At 34.4% G+C, this 18,291-nt stretch overlaps 1 protein-coding gene across 16 annotated transcripts in view; it reads left to right on the forward strand.

The window, feature by feature from the left end:
* WDPCP (WD repeat containing planar cell polarity effector) overlaps nucleotides 1–18,291 on the forward strand; it is a 405,181-nt gene that overhangs the window by 133,938 nt on the left and 252,952 nt on the right. For all 16 annotated transcript variants that reach the window (XR_012121045.1, XM_036996612.2, XM_036996613.2 and 13 more), the window contains exon 10: nucleotides 12,145–12,754. Coding sequence is in view for 15 of the 16 variants with exons in the window: in XM_036996612.2 (XP_036852507.2) it covers nucleotides 12,145–12,754 (610 nt within the window). In the remaining variant the exon portion in view is untranslated. The remainder of the gene's footprint in view (nucleotides 1–12,144; nucleotides 12,755–18,291) is intronic.

Below are 18,291 nucleotides of genomic sequence, written 5' to 3' on the forward strand. Positions count from 1 at the left end.
ACTGATGGTATCCTTTGCTGTACAGAAGCTTTTTAGTTTGATATAGTCCCACTTGTTCATTTTCGCTTTTGTTTCCCTTGCCCGGGAAGATATGTTCATAAAGAAGTTGCTCATGTTTATGTCCAATAGATTTTTGCCTGTAGTTTTTTCTAAGAGTTTTATGGTTTCATGACTTACATTCAGGTCTTTGATCCATTTTGAATTTACTTTTGTATACAGAGTTAGACAATAATCCAGTTTCATTCTCTTACATGCAGCTGTCCAGTTTTGCCAACACCAGCTGTTGAAGAGGCTGTCATTTCCCCATTGTATATCCATGGCTCCTTTATCATATATTAATTGACCATATATTCTTGAGTTTATATCTGGACTCTCTATTCTGTTTCACTGGTCTATGGCTCTGTTCTTGTGCCAGTACCAAATTGTCTTGATTACTGTGGCTTTGTAGTAGAGCTTGAAGTCAGGGAGCATAATTCCACCTGCTTTATTCTTCCTTCTCAGGATTGCTTTTGCTATTTGGGGTCTTTTGTCATTCCATATGAATTTTAAAACTATTTGCTCTAGTTCATTGAATAATGCTTTTGGTATTTTGATAGGGATTGCATTGAATCTGTAGATTGCTTTGGGCAGGATGGCCATTTTGACAATATTAATTCTTCCTAGCCAAGAACATGGGATGAATTTCCATTTATTAGTGTCCTCTTTAATTTCTCTTAAGAGTGTCCTATAGTTTCAGGGTATAGGTCTTTCACTTCCTTGGTTAGGTTTATTCCTTAAGATGATAGATTTCAACCAGATAGATCACCTTCAAGTCTCTGACTGCTCTAAAACATGTCCATCTGGATTCTGAAGCACAGAGCTGCTTTAGCCATTGCCTGCTCAAATGCCCTCAGTGGTTACTGAAACTAAATTTTCCCTGAAAAAGCCCCCTGTAACTGGCCCAACTGCCCTTTCCAATGTTATTTCCTTAGACAAAACCTATGTTCTAGGTAAATGGCTTATTCACTGCCTCTTTGTTTCCCAGCTCTTGCCTGTATACTTTACTGATATTTCCACCTGAAAGCCCCTCCCCTTTCTGTTTTCACATCATTCAACTACTGAACATGACCATCCTAGTGCTGTGTTTCACATCAGGGGATATAAGTATAAAAATGTCCCTGCCTGTAAGGATCTTATTATCCTCCCAAGAGAGACAAATGTGAAAGGTATAAGGGCTCTGAAGTGTTAAAGGGTGCTGTGGATAGAAAGGACGGATTGATTCTACTCAGATAACAAGGAAAGAACATTAAAGCACTTCATAATTTGCTTAATTATGAGATTGGTATACAATTTTACTTTCTTTTACTATCCTTTCTAAGTTTCATATAAAAGTTGTACTAGCCCAAGGAGTGATTAGACTTTTTCCTTTTTACCTCTCTGAAACAGTATCAAAAGGAATTATCTGATATTTGAATGCTTGATAAAACTCGCCTATAAAACTGCCTATGAAAAGACACTGGTGTGGTGTTTTCAAGAAAGGTAGATTTTTAATAATGGTTTCCATTTTTAGTAACTGAAACTTCAAGGATTGTTTTTCAAGAATTCTATTTTTTCCTTGAGTCATTTTGCATAACTTGTATTTCTGGAAAATTATCTATTTTATGTAACTTTTGGAATAGGTTTTCACAAAGTTGTATGTGGAATTTGCATGTGATTTTTAATTATTCACTAGTAATTACATAATCTTCCTTTTTTTTGATCCTAATATATTAAGGTATATAATCCATTTTTTTGGCAAGTAACTTTTGCCTTGGATTTGGCTCTTTAAGTCCCTCTATCAAAGTTAAACTGCTGGAAAAATTCATAAGGATTTCTTTTTTAGAACCTCATCTGAACTTCTATATGCAAAAGGTGAATATCTTTTATAAGGAATGTCAAGGGAAATAATTGTTTTTTTTTGTGTTTGTGTGAAGACATAATCTTTATGATCTGTATGACATCTCTTAGAATATCATGAACTAAAACCACTAGTCTATAAAATTAATATTCAGGCATATGTCTTTAAGTTTTTTTGCACTTGAACTAGTGATCAGAGTAAAAGATACAGTATACTTTTAATCCTAAAATTCAAACTGAAAAAACCTTATAGGGAAGAACTTTAATGTTTGCATTAGAATTAAAAAAAATAATTTTGCATCCTAGTTCAATCAGCAAAGGTTATATAAGCTTTTGTTTGAACAGTGGCAAGATCCTAGAGTAGTGGTTTGCAGCCTTGGCAACACATTACATCACCTGCACAGCTTTCACAAAGGGGCCCGCCCAGACCAGTTACCTCAGAATCTCAGAGGAGCAGGAGGCATCAATATGTTTTCACAGCGCAGGTTCCCTAGGTGATTCGCATATACATCCAAGTTGAGAACCACTGCTTTACAGCATACTAAAAAAAAAATTTAAGCCATCATTTTTGCATAACAGACCATGGAAAGGATAAAGCCCACATACTGAACCAAATGAGAGTTTTAACCGTAGATTTTAAGTAGAAAATTGGCTTACCAATGAGCCAAAAAAAAAAAAAGAAAGAAAACAAAGGAAACATAGAAAAATAAGCTCTCTGTGACTGAATTATCTGTCTTTAAGAGGAGGAACATTTTAAAATTTATGTTATGGATATTAGAAAACTGCTGGTCTAATTTCACACTGCAGAGCTCTAAACAACAGTAAATATCTTAATTAGAAGCATAGAGCACAGAGAGTTATGTAGTCTAGTAAAAAAATTTCTTTTGAAATATATACAGCAGATAGTGTGCAGAAAAGAAAATTTTTATCAGTAAATTCATTTAAAAATAGTTTTTAATTGTGTATGTATAGATTATCAGATGTAATATGGTAGTCATTTTTATTTAAATTCCATATACTCTTTATCTTTCTTTTGGAAAGTTATTACCATCATCCTAGAACTACTTAATTCATTCACTTTGTCAAAAATGTGATTGAATAACACAACTTATTCATCCCTTCCCTTTAAATACGTCCTTCGTATTTGAGCAGGTATTTTAAGCTGTTTGAATTTGATAATGTTTTTTGAGTATGGTGGTAATTTTAAGATATCTTACTCAGAAATGGTCATCTGAATTTGTTTACATAATTAATCAAGAACACAGGAACAAAACTATTAAACCTTAAAATCTTTGTCAGGGCTAAAAATGTAACCTTACAAAGATCACTGTTTTTCCCATAAAAAAACTAAAAACTATTTTTCGAATGAGTTAGAGGAGTAGCAAAAGATGAGTTAGGGAAAGCAAAAGAGTGACCAATTTTAATACAGCAAAATTGGATAAAAGAAACATTCAGGAAGCATTTATAAATGTATTTGACTGAAACACCAAAATATTCATGAAACATTTCTTCCAAAGAAGTGTATATACTGCATTAGCTTTCAATCAGATAGCAAAGACTTTCTATTTTATAGGTGATGACTTTTCAAACAATCTCTTTGTTATAAAATACACATAAAGAAAACCACACAGCAAGATGTATAGTTTAATGGGCTGTAAAAGAAAGTCCTCTGGAACCACACGCAGGTCAAGAAGTAGAACTTTGCTAGGCACCCAGAAATACCGCCATATACTGTTATGATCTAAGCTCCTTCCCATTCCCCAAAAGTAACCTCTGTTATGACTTTTAATCACTTTCTTATATACCCATATAGTTTTTATCACCTAAATATGCATCCCAAAAACTGTAGTTTAATATTACCTATTTAAAACACTTAAATATATCTCTTGAATTACTTTTAGTCTGCAAGTTCCCCCTCCTTTCCTTTCTTTCCTAAACATTTATCTGTTGAAACTAGTGTCCCACAGTCTGGATTTTGTTGTTTGCATAATTATGCTGTAGTTCAATATGTTGTTCTGTCTTTTGAAAATTCTACTAGTCAGTCAGTTTGGGCAAAACTCTATGGAATGGTGTGTTCTTTTGTCAGAAGGCACATAATGTCAGATTCTGTCTACTTTGTTGTCTCTCATCTTTGATGTTAGCAGCTATTGATGCTCAATGCCTAGATCCATTAACTCATTAGGGTTGCAAAGTGGTGATACTCCATTATAATTATTTTTTCATTTATTAATTGGGATACTTTAATAATGAGATCTTCACACACTTCCTATTTGTTCTCCCAGTGGTTGAATTCATACAGTATAATCAAGATAAACATCTGTTTCTTTTATTTATCAGCTTTCAAGATGATGAATTGGTTGACTATTGCTCTGTGAAGATAACCAATTAGTTTTTGTTTTTTAAATAGCATTAACTCATGAATTTAAATATATTTGACCCAGTGAGTTTCAGAAATTGTAATTATCCTTTTATAAGCGTAGATTGTCTCATCTTGGCCCAGTGGGAGCCCTTTCAAGTTGGCACCACTTTTTGTCATGACCTTGGTAGTCTTGGGTAACTTCCTTGCTATCTGGTATGACAATATGGTCCAGTTTCATCTTGTGCATTTCCTGCCCCAGACCTGGAATAAGCCATTTCTTAAGTAAGCTCTGCTTTCAGTTGTTCCAGCACTATTTGTTGAAGACTCCTTTCTCCATTGAATCACTTTTACTTCTTTGTCAGATAAAGTCAGCTGATCTGATCTGTGGGTCTATTTATGGGCTCTCTATTCTATTCCATTGATGAATTTGTATTTTCTTTCATGAAATAACTTTTTAATACATTGTGTTGACTGTTAAAACAAATTAGTTCTGTGGATTGGAAGATTTTATTAATACGAACATATAAGTTAATAATTTCTCATACCAAAATGTATGGATAATGGAATGTTTATCCTTCCTAGTAGATGTCTGTTTTCTAAGCTTGCAAGCCATTTATATATTTATCCTGTGTACAAATGTCCCATTTATTTTAAAGCTATTAAAAATAAGAGATATGCCCATTTGAAAACAATTCTTACTATTTTATTTTTAGTTGATACATTTGGATAGTAAGGATGTACAGCAATAAGGAATTTTTTTCACTGGTTCTTGGAGAGTAAGTTAGTAAATCACCAACTTAAGCTCATAGCTCTTTTATTAGATAATAGCTAATACGATTGAAGGTGTGACTTCCCTACACTAAGAAAAACTGTCCATGTACACAAGGAGTCATGAGCAATACTGTTCATAGCACTGTTTGTAAAAGCAAAAAATTTAGAAACACTTAAATATTCACTAACAGGATTTTTTGGTGGTAATTTAGAGGGTAAAGTGCTATATAGAAATTTAAATGAAGGATATAGAGCTATGTGATTAAATCTCAAAAGAGTAAGTTGAGCAAAAAGAAATTGTGGTATGATACAATACAATAACATATATAAAACTGTAAAATTTTCAGAACAATGATTTGTGTTGCTCAGGGTTGTTCTAGATTGATGTATTAGTAATCCTCATAGGAATAAATACCAAATTCATAATAGCATTGCCTCTGGGGAGGGAGGAAAGGGAATAAGACCTGGCAGGATTCAACTGCAACTGATATTTCATTTCTTTAAAAGAATTTAGCAAAAGGATAGTATTTCATAAAGTTGGTTTTTACATTTATCATACTGTTCTCTCTACTTTTATGTGTGTCTTGAATGTTTCATAATAAAGAAGTAAGAATAAATCCTTCCTTTTATATCCTGTTACTAAAAATTTCTTCAAATTGTGGGGGAAAATCTCTATTTCAGAATAAATTCTACTGATAAAGAATTTTTTGTTGCTAAGGACTTTTGGTTATTGTATTATCTTTTAAATAACTCTAGTACCCATTGGTTAAGTTTTCAGTTCCAGAGAAAGTTGCTCTAACTAAACTTGTTTCCTGATTTATGTATTGGGTGACTTGGAGAAGTTCATAATAGGTACCAGCCTTAGCTAAACAGAGAACCTGAGAATTTTGAGCCTATCTCACTATTTTTTCACTTCCATTATCCATATTTTTTGGTATGTGAAATTATTAACTTAAATGTTTGTATTAATAAAATCTTCCAATCCACAGAACGAATTTGTTTTAACAGTCAACACAATGTATTAAAAAGTTATTTCATGACTCTGAGCCATGAGCTCACTATGACTGCTTTTCTACCTTTTATGATTTTGTAATTTAAAAACATCTTCCAGAGAAAGCATCAGTTGTATTAACTACTTTCCTTCTCTACACTGTTCTTTCTTCCTTCAATGACTTTTGGATCAATTCTATCTGTTTTTTTCATATTTAGCTTTTTTAAGAATAATAACGACTTCAAAACAAAGAAACTAACAAGAGACAAAGAAAGACATTGCATAATGATAAAGTGGTCAGTCCAAAAACAGGATGTAACCATTATAAATATCTGTACACCCAACACCGACATATGTGAAACAAATACTAACAGAATTAAAGGGGTAAATAGAAAGCAATGCATTCATTTTAGGAGATTTTAACACACCACTCACTCCAAGGGACACATCAACCAGACAGAAAATAAATAAGGAGACAGAGGAAATGAACAACACATTAGAAAAAATGAACCTAACAGACATTTACAGAACTCTACACCCAAAAGCAGCAGAATACACATTCTTCTCAAGTGCACATGGAACTTTTCAAGGATAAATCATATACTAAGGCCACAAAAAAGAGCCTCAGTAAATTAAAAATGATTGAAATTGTACCAACCAGCTTCTCAGACTACAAAGGTATGAAACTAGAAATAAATTATGCAAAGAAAACAAAAATCCCACAAACATATGCAGGCTTAACTTGCTCCTAAATAATCAGTGGATCAATGGCCAAATAAAATCAGAGACCAAGCAGTATATGGAGACAAATGGCAACAGTAAATCAACACCACAAAATCTGTAGGACATAATGAAGGCTGTGCTAAGAGGGAAGTATATTGCAATACAGGCCTACCTCAGGAAAGAAGAACAATCCCATATGAACAACCTAAACTTGCAATTAACTAAACTGGAAAAAAGAGGAACAAATGAGGCCTAACATCAGTAGAAGGAGAGACATAATAAGGACTAGAGCAGAAATAAATAAAACCAAGAAGAATAAAACAATAGAATAAATGAAAGCAAGAGCTACTTCTTCGAGAAAATAACAAAATAGATAACCCCCTAGCCAGACTTATCAAGAAAAAAAGAGAGTCTACATACATAAACAGAATCAGAAATGAGAAAGGAAAAATCACTACAGATACCACAGAAATACCAAGAATTATTAGAGAATATTATGAAAAATTGTATGCTAACAAATTATAACCTAGAAGAAATGGACAACTTTCTAGAAAAAATATAACCTCCCAAGGCTGACCCAGGAATAAACAGAAAACCTGAACAGACCAATTACCAGCAAGGAAATTGAACTGGTAATCAAAAAAACTACCTAAGAACAAAACTCTTGGACCAGATGGCCTCACTGCTGAATTCTATCAAACATTTAGAGAAGAACAAATATCCATCCTCCTTAAAGTATTCCAAAAAGTAGAAGGAGAGGGAATATTTCCAAACTGATTCTATGAGGCCAACATCACTCTAACACCAAAACCAGGCAAAGATACCACAAAAAAAGAAAATTACAGACCAATATCCCTGATGAATATACATACAAAAATACTTACCAAAATATTAGCAAACCAAATTCAAAAATATATCAAAAAGATCATCCACCATGATTAAGTAGGGTTTATTCCTGGGATGCAAGGATGGTACAATATTAGAAAATCCATCAATGTCATCCACCACATCAATAAAAAGAAGGACAAAAACCACATGATCATCTCCATAGTTGCTGAAAAAGCATTCAACAAAATTCAACATCCATTCATGATAAAAGCTCTCAACAAAATGGGTATAGAGGGCAAGTACATCAATATAATAAAGGCCATATATGACAAATCCACAGCCAACATCATACTTAACAGTGAGAAGCTGAAAGCCTTTCCTTTAAGATTGGGAACAAGACAAGGATGCCCACTCTCTCCACTTTTATTCAACATAGTTCTGGAGGTCCTCGCCACAGCAATTAGACAACACAAAGAAATAAAGGGCATTCAGATTGGTAAGGAAGAAGTTGAACTATCACTGTTTGCAGATAACATGATATTGTACATAAAAAACCCTAAAGAATCCACTCTAAAACTACTAGATCTAATATTTGAATTCAGCAAAGTTACAGGATGCAAAATTAATACACAGAAATCTGTTGCATTCCTACACACTATCAATGAACTAGCAGAAAGAAAATCAGGAAAACAATTCAATTTACAATTGCATCAAAAAGAATAAAATACCTAGGAATAAACTTAACCAAGGAGCTGATAGACCTATATCCTGAAAACTACAAGACACTCATGAGAGAAATTAAAGACACCAATAAATGGATACACATCCCTTACTCATAGTTAGGAAGAACTGAAATTGTCAAAATGGCCATCCTTCCTACAGCAGTCTACAGATTCAGTTCAATGCCTATCAAAATACCAATGGCATTCTTCAACAAACTAGAGCAAATAGTTCTAAAATTCATATGGAACCACAAAAGACCCCAAAGAGCCAAAGCAATTCTGAGAAGAAAGATTAAAGCTGGTGGGATTATCCTCCCCAACTTCAAGTTCTACTACAAAGCCACAGTAATCAAGACAATTTGGTACTGGCACAAGAATAGACCCATAGACCAATGGAACAGACAAGAGAGTGCAGGTATAAACCCAATCATATATGGTCATTTAATATATGATATAGGAGCCTTGGACATACAATGGAGAAGTAACAGCCTCTTCAACAACTGGTGTTCACAAAACTGGACAGCTACATGCAAGATAATGAAACTGGATTATTGTCTAACCCCATACACAAAAGTAAACTCAAAATGGATCAAAGACCTGAATGTAAGTCATGAAACCATGAAACTCTTAGAAGACAACATAGGCAAAAATCTCTTGAATATTAAAGTGAGCAAACATTTTCCTGAACACATCTCCTTGGGCAAGGGAAACAAAAGGAAAAATAAACAAATGGGACTATATCAAGCTAAAAATCTTCTGTACAGCAAAGGACACCATCAACAGAACTAAAAGGCATCTTACAGTATAGGAGAATATATTTGTAAATGACATATCTGACACATGGTTAACATCCAATACATATAAAGAACTCACATGCCTCAACAAACAAAAAGCAAATAACCCAGTTTAAAAATGGGCAGAGAATATGAAAAGACAGTTCTCCAAAGAAGAAATTCACATGGCCAACAGACACATGAAAATATGCTCCACATCGCTAATTACCAGGGAAATGCAAATTAAAATCACAATGAGAAATCACCTCACACTGGTTAGGATGATCAGCATCAAAAAGACTAAGAACAACAAATGCTGGCGAGGATGCGGAGAAAAAGGAACCCTCCTACACTGCTGGTGAGAATGTAAGCTAGTTCAACCATTGTGGAAAGCAATATGGAGGTTCCTCAAAAAACTAAAAATAGAAATATCATTTACCTGCATATTTCACTCCTAGGAATTTACCCTTAGAATGTAGGTTCCCAGTTTCAAAAAGACATATGCACCCCTATGTTTATTCCAGCACTATTTACAATAGCCAAGATACGAATGCAGCCTGAGTGTCCATCAGTTGATGAATGGATAAAGAAGATGTCATACATATACACAATGGAATACTATTCAGCCATAAGAAAGAAACAAATCCTATCATTTGCAACAACATGGATGGAGCTAGAGGGTATTATGATCAGTGAAATAAGCCAGGCAGAGAAAGACAAATACCAAATCATTTCCATCATTTGTGGAGTATAACAACAAAGAAAAACTGAAGGAACGAAACAGCAGCAGACACCCAAACTCCAGGAAAGGACTAGTGGTTACCAAAGGGGAGATGTGGGGGTGTCGGGTGTGGAGGGAGGGAGAGGGGATTGAGAGGTATTATTATTATTAGTAGTAGTAAACATGGTGTGTGGTGGATTATGGGGAAGACAGTGTAACACAGAGAAGACAAGTAGTGACTCTGTGGCATCTTAGTACACTGATGGACAGTGACTGCAGTAGGGCATGGGGGGGATTCGATAATATGGGTGAATGTCATCAACACATTGTTTTTCATGTGAAACCTTCATAAGAGTGTATATCAATAATACCTTAATAAAAAATTGTAAAAAAATATAAATAAAACAAGAACTAAAAATTACTGTATTCTACCTTATGTTTTACAGTCTCAAAAAAATACACTGTAGAGACAGTTTGCGGGAGTTATATTCCCTTAATTTTTGCTTATCTGGAAATTGTTTAATCCCTGCTTCAAATGTAAGTGATAATCTTGCCAGGTAGAGTATTCTTGATTTGAGGCCCTTCTGTTTCATTTACTTAAATATATCATGCCACTGCCTTCTGGCCTGTAAGGTTTCTGCTAGAAATCTGATAGCCTGATGGGTTATCCTTTGCATATGATCTTTTTTCTTTCTCTGGCTATTTTTAATACCCTCTCCTTGTCTTTGATCTTTGCCATTTTAATTATTATATGTCCTGCTCTTTTCTTCCTTTTTTCCCTTGTGTTTGGAGATCTCTGTACTTCCATGACCTGAGAGACTATTTCTTTCTCCATACTGGGGAATTTTTCAGCAATTATTTCCTCAAATAGACTTTCTGTCCCTTTTTCTCTTTCTTCTTTTTTTGGTACCCCTATGATGCGAATATTGTTTCTTTTGGATTGGTTGCACAGTTCTTTTATTATTCCTTTATTCCTAGAGATGCATTTTCTCTCTGTGCCTCAGTTTCTTTGTTTTCCCATTTTCTAATTTCTATTTCATTTACTGTCTCCTCTACCTCATCTAATCTACTTGTAAAACCCTCCATTGTATGTTTCATTTCAGATACTGTATTTTTTAAGGTTTCTGTTCCTTTCTTGTAGCCCTCCCTGATATTTTGAATATTTTTCTGTAGCTCTGTGACCATGTTTGTGATTTATATTTTGAAAACTTTATCAGGAAGATTGGTGATTTCAGTTTCACTTAGCCCTCTTTCTGGTGTTTGAGGGATAGGGTTTGTACAAAGTTCTTTAGCCATTTCATATTTCTAATGATTACTATGGTATAATAAGTTTGGATGGGTGGTGCTCTAGTGCCCAGAAGCTCTTCTCTCTGGAATTGACAGCACCTGGAGCAATAGTGGGGGTCACAGGCACACAGTGCTGGCACCTGCCAGGAAGAAAGAGCTCTTTCCTGCTTTCCCGCTGCAGTGCCTGCCTCCACTGCCAGTTCCAGTGGGCCAAGTGCACAGGGAGGAGCCTCTTTGTTCTGCCCCTGTAGGTGCCATATGTGTGGCCACCCTCCGGCTGGCCTGGAATGATGGCAGGAGCAGCAGGTGTGCCGAAAGCCTACTATATTTTTATATATTGTGGGACATATTTACTGAATGCCTACTGTATTTTTTTATATTGTGGGACATATCTGTAAGTTTTCAACAACTTTTGAAAACAAAGTGTCAAAGTTCAAATGTTACAATTTCTGCAGCTGTGCTATATATGTGCTGTATGTACATATATACATGTTCTATGTGACAGAAATATATATACAGGCTCCAGGTTCAGTGCCAGACCACTGCAATCAAGTGAGTATCACAATAAAGCAAGTCAATGATTTTTTTGTTTTCTCAGTGCATATAAAAGCCATATTTACACTGTACTGTAGTCTTTTAAGTGTGTAATTACATTATGTCTAAGAAAAAATTAATTAAAAAATAAATACTTTATTGCTTACCTAACCATCATCTGAACTTTCAGTGAGTCATAATCCCTGATCACAGATCACCATAACAAATATAACAAAGAAAATACTGGAAATATTGCAAGAATTGCCAAATATGATATAGAGACACAAAGTGAGCAAACACTTTTACAAAAATGGCACTGATAGCTTTTTCATCACTGGTTGTCATAAACTTTCAATTTTTGAAATACACAGTTATCTATGAAGTTCAATAAAGTGAAATACAATATAACATTTGCCTGTACATATACATACTGATATGTTGCTCATGTTTAAGGTGACACTTGATAGTCTTTTGATTAATATTTGATTAATATGCAGGCCTATGCATAACAGCTGAAGAAAAAAATGGCTGTGTGAACACACTCGATCCATTTCTTACAGGTTCTGAATTCTGTCCGCACAGAATGGGATCCACTGGATGTTTGCTTTAGCACCAAACAGCCTCATCAGGTGTTGACTGTGGAACATTCCATCAACATTGACAAAGAGTCCATGGCTGATAGCTGCATCTATCAATGTGTTCGGAACAAAATCCAGTGTGTATCAGTCACCAGAATACCACTAAGATCAAAGGCCATTAGTTGCTGCAGGAATGTTACTGAAGACAAACTAATTCTGGGCTGTGAAGATTCTTCAGTAATTCTTTATGAAACTCACCGTAGAGTGACTCTCTTAGCCCAGGCTGGACTTCGGCCTTCATTAATAAGCTGTCACCCAAGTGATGCCATCCTGCTAGTTGGCAGTAACCAAGGGGAGCTGCAAATTTTTGATATGGCTCTATCACCTATTTACATCCAGCTCTTGGCTGAAGATCGCTCACCCAGGGAGATTCTGCAGTTCAATCAGTTCTTTGATATTTCCAGCAGTCTTGTTCAAATGCAGTGGCTAGCTCCTCGGGTTGTTTCTCAGAAGCCTGAAAGTGAGGACATCTATGATCTCCTCTTCCTTAGGTTTGACAGAGGACCTTTGGGTGTACTTTTGTTTAAACTTGGTAAGTCAAGGATATTGGTGAGTAATTAAAGTGTTTTATGATGGCAGCATTATAATTAAGACAAAACTATTCTTGGAATATACATTTTCTATTTGTCATCTCATATGTATATGCTTGCCTTTCAAACATCTCATATAATTTCCTTAAGAAAGCTTTGTGATGATTTTCTAAATGTCAAGGAACCTTAGAGATTGAAGAACTTAGAAACTGTCCTAATTGTCCATTGTGATGAATAAAAAGCTTAAAGTTCACATTTGATGCTTTCCAAAATAAACTGTCTACTAAATATTTTTCATAAGGAATACTTTGGTGAATAGTTTACAAGTACTTAATATATCCATTTAAAAAATTCTGTGTTGTAGAAATATAATACATTTTCTATTTAAATTGTTTTAAATTTTAAGTGTTCATTGCTTCCCAGATTGGAATTATAAAGCATGTGTTTTAAAAGAGAAAGCAAATTTTTGGTTGGAATTTGCTAAACATTTTGTGGAACTTTTTTGTTTCCTTTTCAAATAAAAATATTAAAAAGAATTAATATTAAAACCATTTATTAATGTGACCCATTTCAACTAGGAAACTTTAAAATAAAAATGTACTATTATGATTTATTTATCTTTCGTAGTTTCACATTACCAGCTATGCCCTGAAGTATGTGATTTTTTAGAGGTAATTTTGTATGATCTAACACTCTTGAGAGAATCTCACTTAGGTTTAAAAAGATAGATTTTAATTAACGAACACTATGGCTCTTGAAAAGAGAAAAGTAAATACATTTTAAAACCACTTACAGTTTTTGGCTCTGGTACAAAGTTAAGTTTTTAAAGATATTGTTGTGCTTATTAAATAGCTGTCAATTTACTTTTTTTTTTAAGTATCTTCTTGCCTCTGAAGTTGAACCCATGAAATAAATCTAGTGAGAATGACTAGATTACCTGAAAGATATAGTGGATATGAGGGCTATGTTCTTTCCACTTAAGAAAAAAGTGCGTTTCACTCTATCATAATGTTATTGTTCAAAGAAAGAACGTTTGGAATCTCATTTATTATGAGATAATCCAGTTCCACTTTGCCCAACTACATGCTTAACAGTTGTATGTCTCCATACACAACACTCATTAAAGTGGATGTTAGATGTTTTGCATGTCTGTTAAAACACACACACACACACACACACACACACACACACACACACACACACACACACACACACACACACACACACACACACACACACACACACACACACACACACACCCTCTAAATTACTCAGGTACCTGTCAAACAGAAGGCTGTCTGCCCACATATACCTAGCTTTTCTTCAGCTCTCTCTTGTGGGCCTACTCACAACAGCTTTGCAAAAAGCACAGCTTTCTCTTCCTATCTCTAGCACATTTGCCTTCTTACTAAAGTAAACAGGCTCTCAGTATAGGGATTTAGAGGGCTTCCTGCTAATTGCCAGCTTGTAAACTTAATTGGACTGTCTCCCTGGGCACTATTCCTAAATCAATTAGGCAATGAGTTGGCTGTCACCTCTTTTTCCCAAGAAGGTCTCTTGGAAGAGAATTATCCAATAGAAGTCAAGCATTCAAATGAAAAGGTGGTAACTTCTGCAACTGACATCATTTAAATTTTATTTTCAATAAAAATTTTACATTTTACAGAATAGAGAAATTTTATATTTATAAGCTTTTAAAAAGACCTAAGTATGGCATTTCCCAGGATTTCAAAAAATATATTATAAGATTAATGTTTATTACAGATTATTTTTCCCAGGAAGAGTAGATTCCTTGAAATGGTAGATTCCAACTAATAACAGATCTTTTTTTTTAAAGAAAGCCCTGTTCAAAGAACAGATTTTTCTTATGATCTGCTACTAAATACATCCAAAAATTTTAATATACTTCTTGAATTAACACAGTGCTGATTCTGGGCATCCATGTGGAATTTTCATGTATAATTCAAGTTGCTGCATATATAAACAGGTAGTTGCATGTGCAGTTTCCCCACTAGGGAGCATTTATGAGATTATTTTCATATGCTTGTTATGCAAGCCTTTGGAAAATTTGACATGGAAGGTGTAACTTACAATTTAAGAAGCTGAGATAGATCATAGTTTAAAATAGAATGTTGTCATATGTAAACTTGGCTGTGAGTAGTGCCAATATGATAGGATTTTTGGAGTTTGACTCTTAGAATAGGTCAGCTAGTGTAATTTTGAAGGAAAACTCTGTTCCAAAGCTAGAGCTTCCATTCTAAATCCTTGTAATCACTCAAATGCACTGGGGATTAAAAGGCCATTACCACTGCTATTAGAAGAATGCACAGAACATGTCTTCCTCAGGAGGGAGCTAGAAGTGTCATCCTCCCACATGGAGGCCAAGGAGTACTGTTTTATAAAAAGCAATATGTAATGAGAATTTATTTACCTGGCAATACTGTCCTGTATTTCCACATACATAGACTAAGATTAATTTTAAAAATAGGAGTCCTTAATTATACTACTGAAATCATAAAATTTTTCCATTCTCATTGATGCCTTTCACACCCTTCACTTATCTCTTTAAACTCACATGATCAGCTCCCTATCCATTCAACGGAGAATCTCACCTTTTGATTGGTGCTTCATTACGTTTTTCTGCTTTATCAATACCCACCCACCCACCCATCCACTTATCTACATGTCCGTAAATCTCATCTCAATGGAAAGGGAGCTCTTCCTCTTGTCCAAGAGTAGTTTCACAACAAAATTCCACTCTGGATCCCACAACATTCGCTTTGACACTGTAAGTTTGTCACCCTTCCCACTTCCCCCACCGATCTTGATACATCAGCAATTATATACCCAAGTCACAGCATAAAACAAGCAAACATCTCTTCCTTAAAATTGTTTCCCCTGTTATTAATGAAATGTTCACTTTCCTTGCATAATCAAACACATTGAAATGATAGTGAATGACTGGCTTTGCCTGCTGCTTCACTTCCATTCAGTCCTCACAGTACTGTGTTCTAGCTCATGTCTTCAGTGTTCTCCTGGAAGTGCTCTTGGCAAGATCAGCAGTGACTTTCTGCTTAAGAAACTGACTACTGTGGAGTTCCAGTTGCTCCATATTCTCACTAACACTTAGTATTAGTCCTTTTAATTTTAATCATTCTAGTGAGTGTGTGGTAGTGTTAAAATTTGCATTTCCTTGATGACTATTGGAATAGAGAATTTTTATGTGCTTATTTGACATGTATCTTCTTTGATGAAGTATATATTCAAATCTTTTGCCCAAATTTAATTGCATTGTTAGTTATTATTGAGTTGTACGAGGTGTTTTAAAAATATATATATATATATATATATCCTAAATACAAGTCCTTTGTAAGATACTATTATTGGGAATATTTTCTTCCAGCCTGTAATTTACCTTTTGATTTTCTTAACAGTGTGTTTTGGGCAGCAGAGGTTTTTAATTTTCATGAAATTCAGTTCTTAAATTTCTTTATTTTATGGCTTATGCCTTTTATGTCCTATCTTAAAACTGTTTGTCTAACCCTTTTCTCTTCTAGAAGTTTTGTTTTAGTTTTTTAATTAGCTTAACAGTTTATTTCAAGTATATTTTTTGCATGTGGGTGATGTGTGGGTTGAAATAAAATTATTAATATGAACATTCACTTGTTCCAGCACCAATTGTTGGAAAGACTATCCTTTATCCATAGAATTACCTTAACTATATGTTTGTGTCCATGAATAGATGCTATTCTCTTTTACTAATCTATATGTTTATACTTAAGTTAGTACCACACTGTCTTAATTACTATGGCTTTTATAGTAAATCTTGAAATCAGACACTGCTAGTCATCTAACTTTGTTCTTTTTCAAATTGTTTTGGCTACTCTAGATCCTTTCAATTTCTATATAAATGTTTTGTGCTTGTGTGTGCTTTAGATACTATTCCAGTTTTATTTTATTTTTATTGCAATAAAGTTGCTATACATTATGTTTTCAGATGTACAACAGTTACTGGATAATTGTATACATTACTAGATGCTTGCCACAATAGATGTAGCTACCCCATTGTCATATGAATATAGTATAGTATTATTGGATAATTTCTCTATGTTGTACTCCATTTCTATGTCTAACTTATTTAACAGTTTGCAGTTTGTACTTCTTCATCCTCTTCACCTATTCCACCACCTCTTTCCCTATGGTAATCAACAGTTTGTTGTCTACATTTGTGGGTCTCTTCCTTTTTTGTTTGTTTTTTATATTCCATCTGTAAGTGAAATCATACGATATTTGTCTTTCTTTGACTGGTTTATTTCCCTTAGCATACCCTCTAAGTCCATTCATGTTGCAAATGGCAAATTTCCTTCTATTTTATGGCTAAACAACATTCCATTGTGTGTAATGTATGCCACATCTTCACTATCCATTCATCTGTTGATTGGCACTTTGGTTGCTTCTATATCCTCACTATTGTAAAGAATGCTGCAATGAACATAGATGTGCAGTTACCTTTTTGAATTACTGATTTTGTTTTCTTCAAGTAAATTCTCAGGAGTGGAATTACTGGGTTGTATGGTATTTCTATTTTTAGTTTTTGGAGGAACCTCCATACTGATTTCCATAGTGGCTGCACCAATTCACATTCCCACCAACAGCGAAGGAAGGTTCCCTTTTCTCCACATTCTTGCTGACCACTTTTCTCTTTGATAGTGGCCATTCTGTCTGGTGTGAGATGATAACTCACTGTGGTTTTAATTTGCATTTCCCAAATCATTAGTGATGTTGAACATCTTTTCATGAGTCTGTTGGCTGTCTGTATGTCTTCTTTAGAATAATGTCTACAGGTCCTCTGATATTTTTTTAATTGGATTCTTTATTTTTTTGCTGTTGAGTTGTCTGAGTTCTTTATACATTTTGGATTTAACCCCTTGTCAGATATATCATAGTGAATATACTCTCCCATATGATTGGTTGTCTTTTTGTTTTGCTGAAGGTTTCTTTTGCTATGCAGAAGCATTTTAGTTTGATGTAGTCCTACTTCATTTTTTCTACCTGCCCTGCCCACCCCACCTACTTGTTCATTTTTACTTTTGTTTCCCTTGCCCAGGAAGAAATATCTATTAAGAAATTTCTCATGCTGTAGTTCATGAGATTCTTGCCTATGTTCTCTTCTTTTTATGGTTTCCTGTCTTACATTTAGGTGTTTAATCCACTTGAAGTTTACTTTTGTGTATGGTGTAAAAGAGTGATCTAGTTTCATTCTCTTACATGTAGCTGTCCAGTTTTCCCAAAACCATTTATGGAAAATACTGTCTTTCCCCCTTTGTATATTCATGGCTCCTTTATCATACATTAATTGACCATATATGTGTGGGTTTATTTTTGGGTTCTTTATTCTGTTTCATTGATATATGGGTCTGTTCTTGTGCCTGTACCATACTGTTTTGATTACTATAGCTTTGTAGTATAGCTTGAAGTCAGGAATCATAACACTCCCAGTTTTGTTCTTCTTTCTCAAGATTGATTTGGGTATTTTGTG

This window comes from Manis javanica, chromosome 1, assembly GCF_040802235.1.
Source record: "Manis javanica isolate MJ-LG chromosome 1, MJ_LKY, whole genome shotgun sequence".
In the NCBI taxonomy this organism is placed as follows: Eukaryota; Metazoa; Chordata; class Mammalia; order Pholidota; family Manidae; genus Manis; species Manis javanica.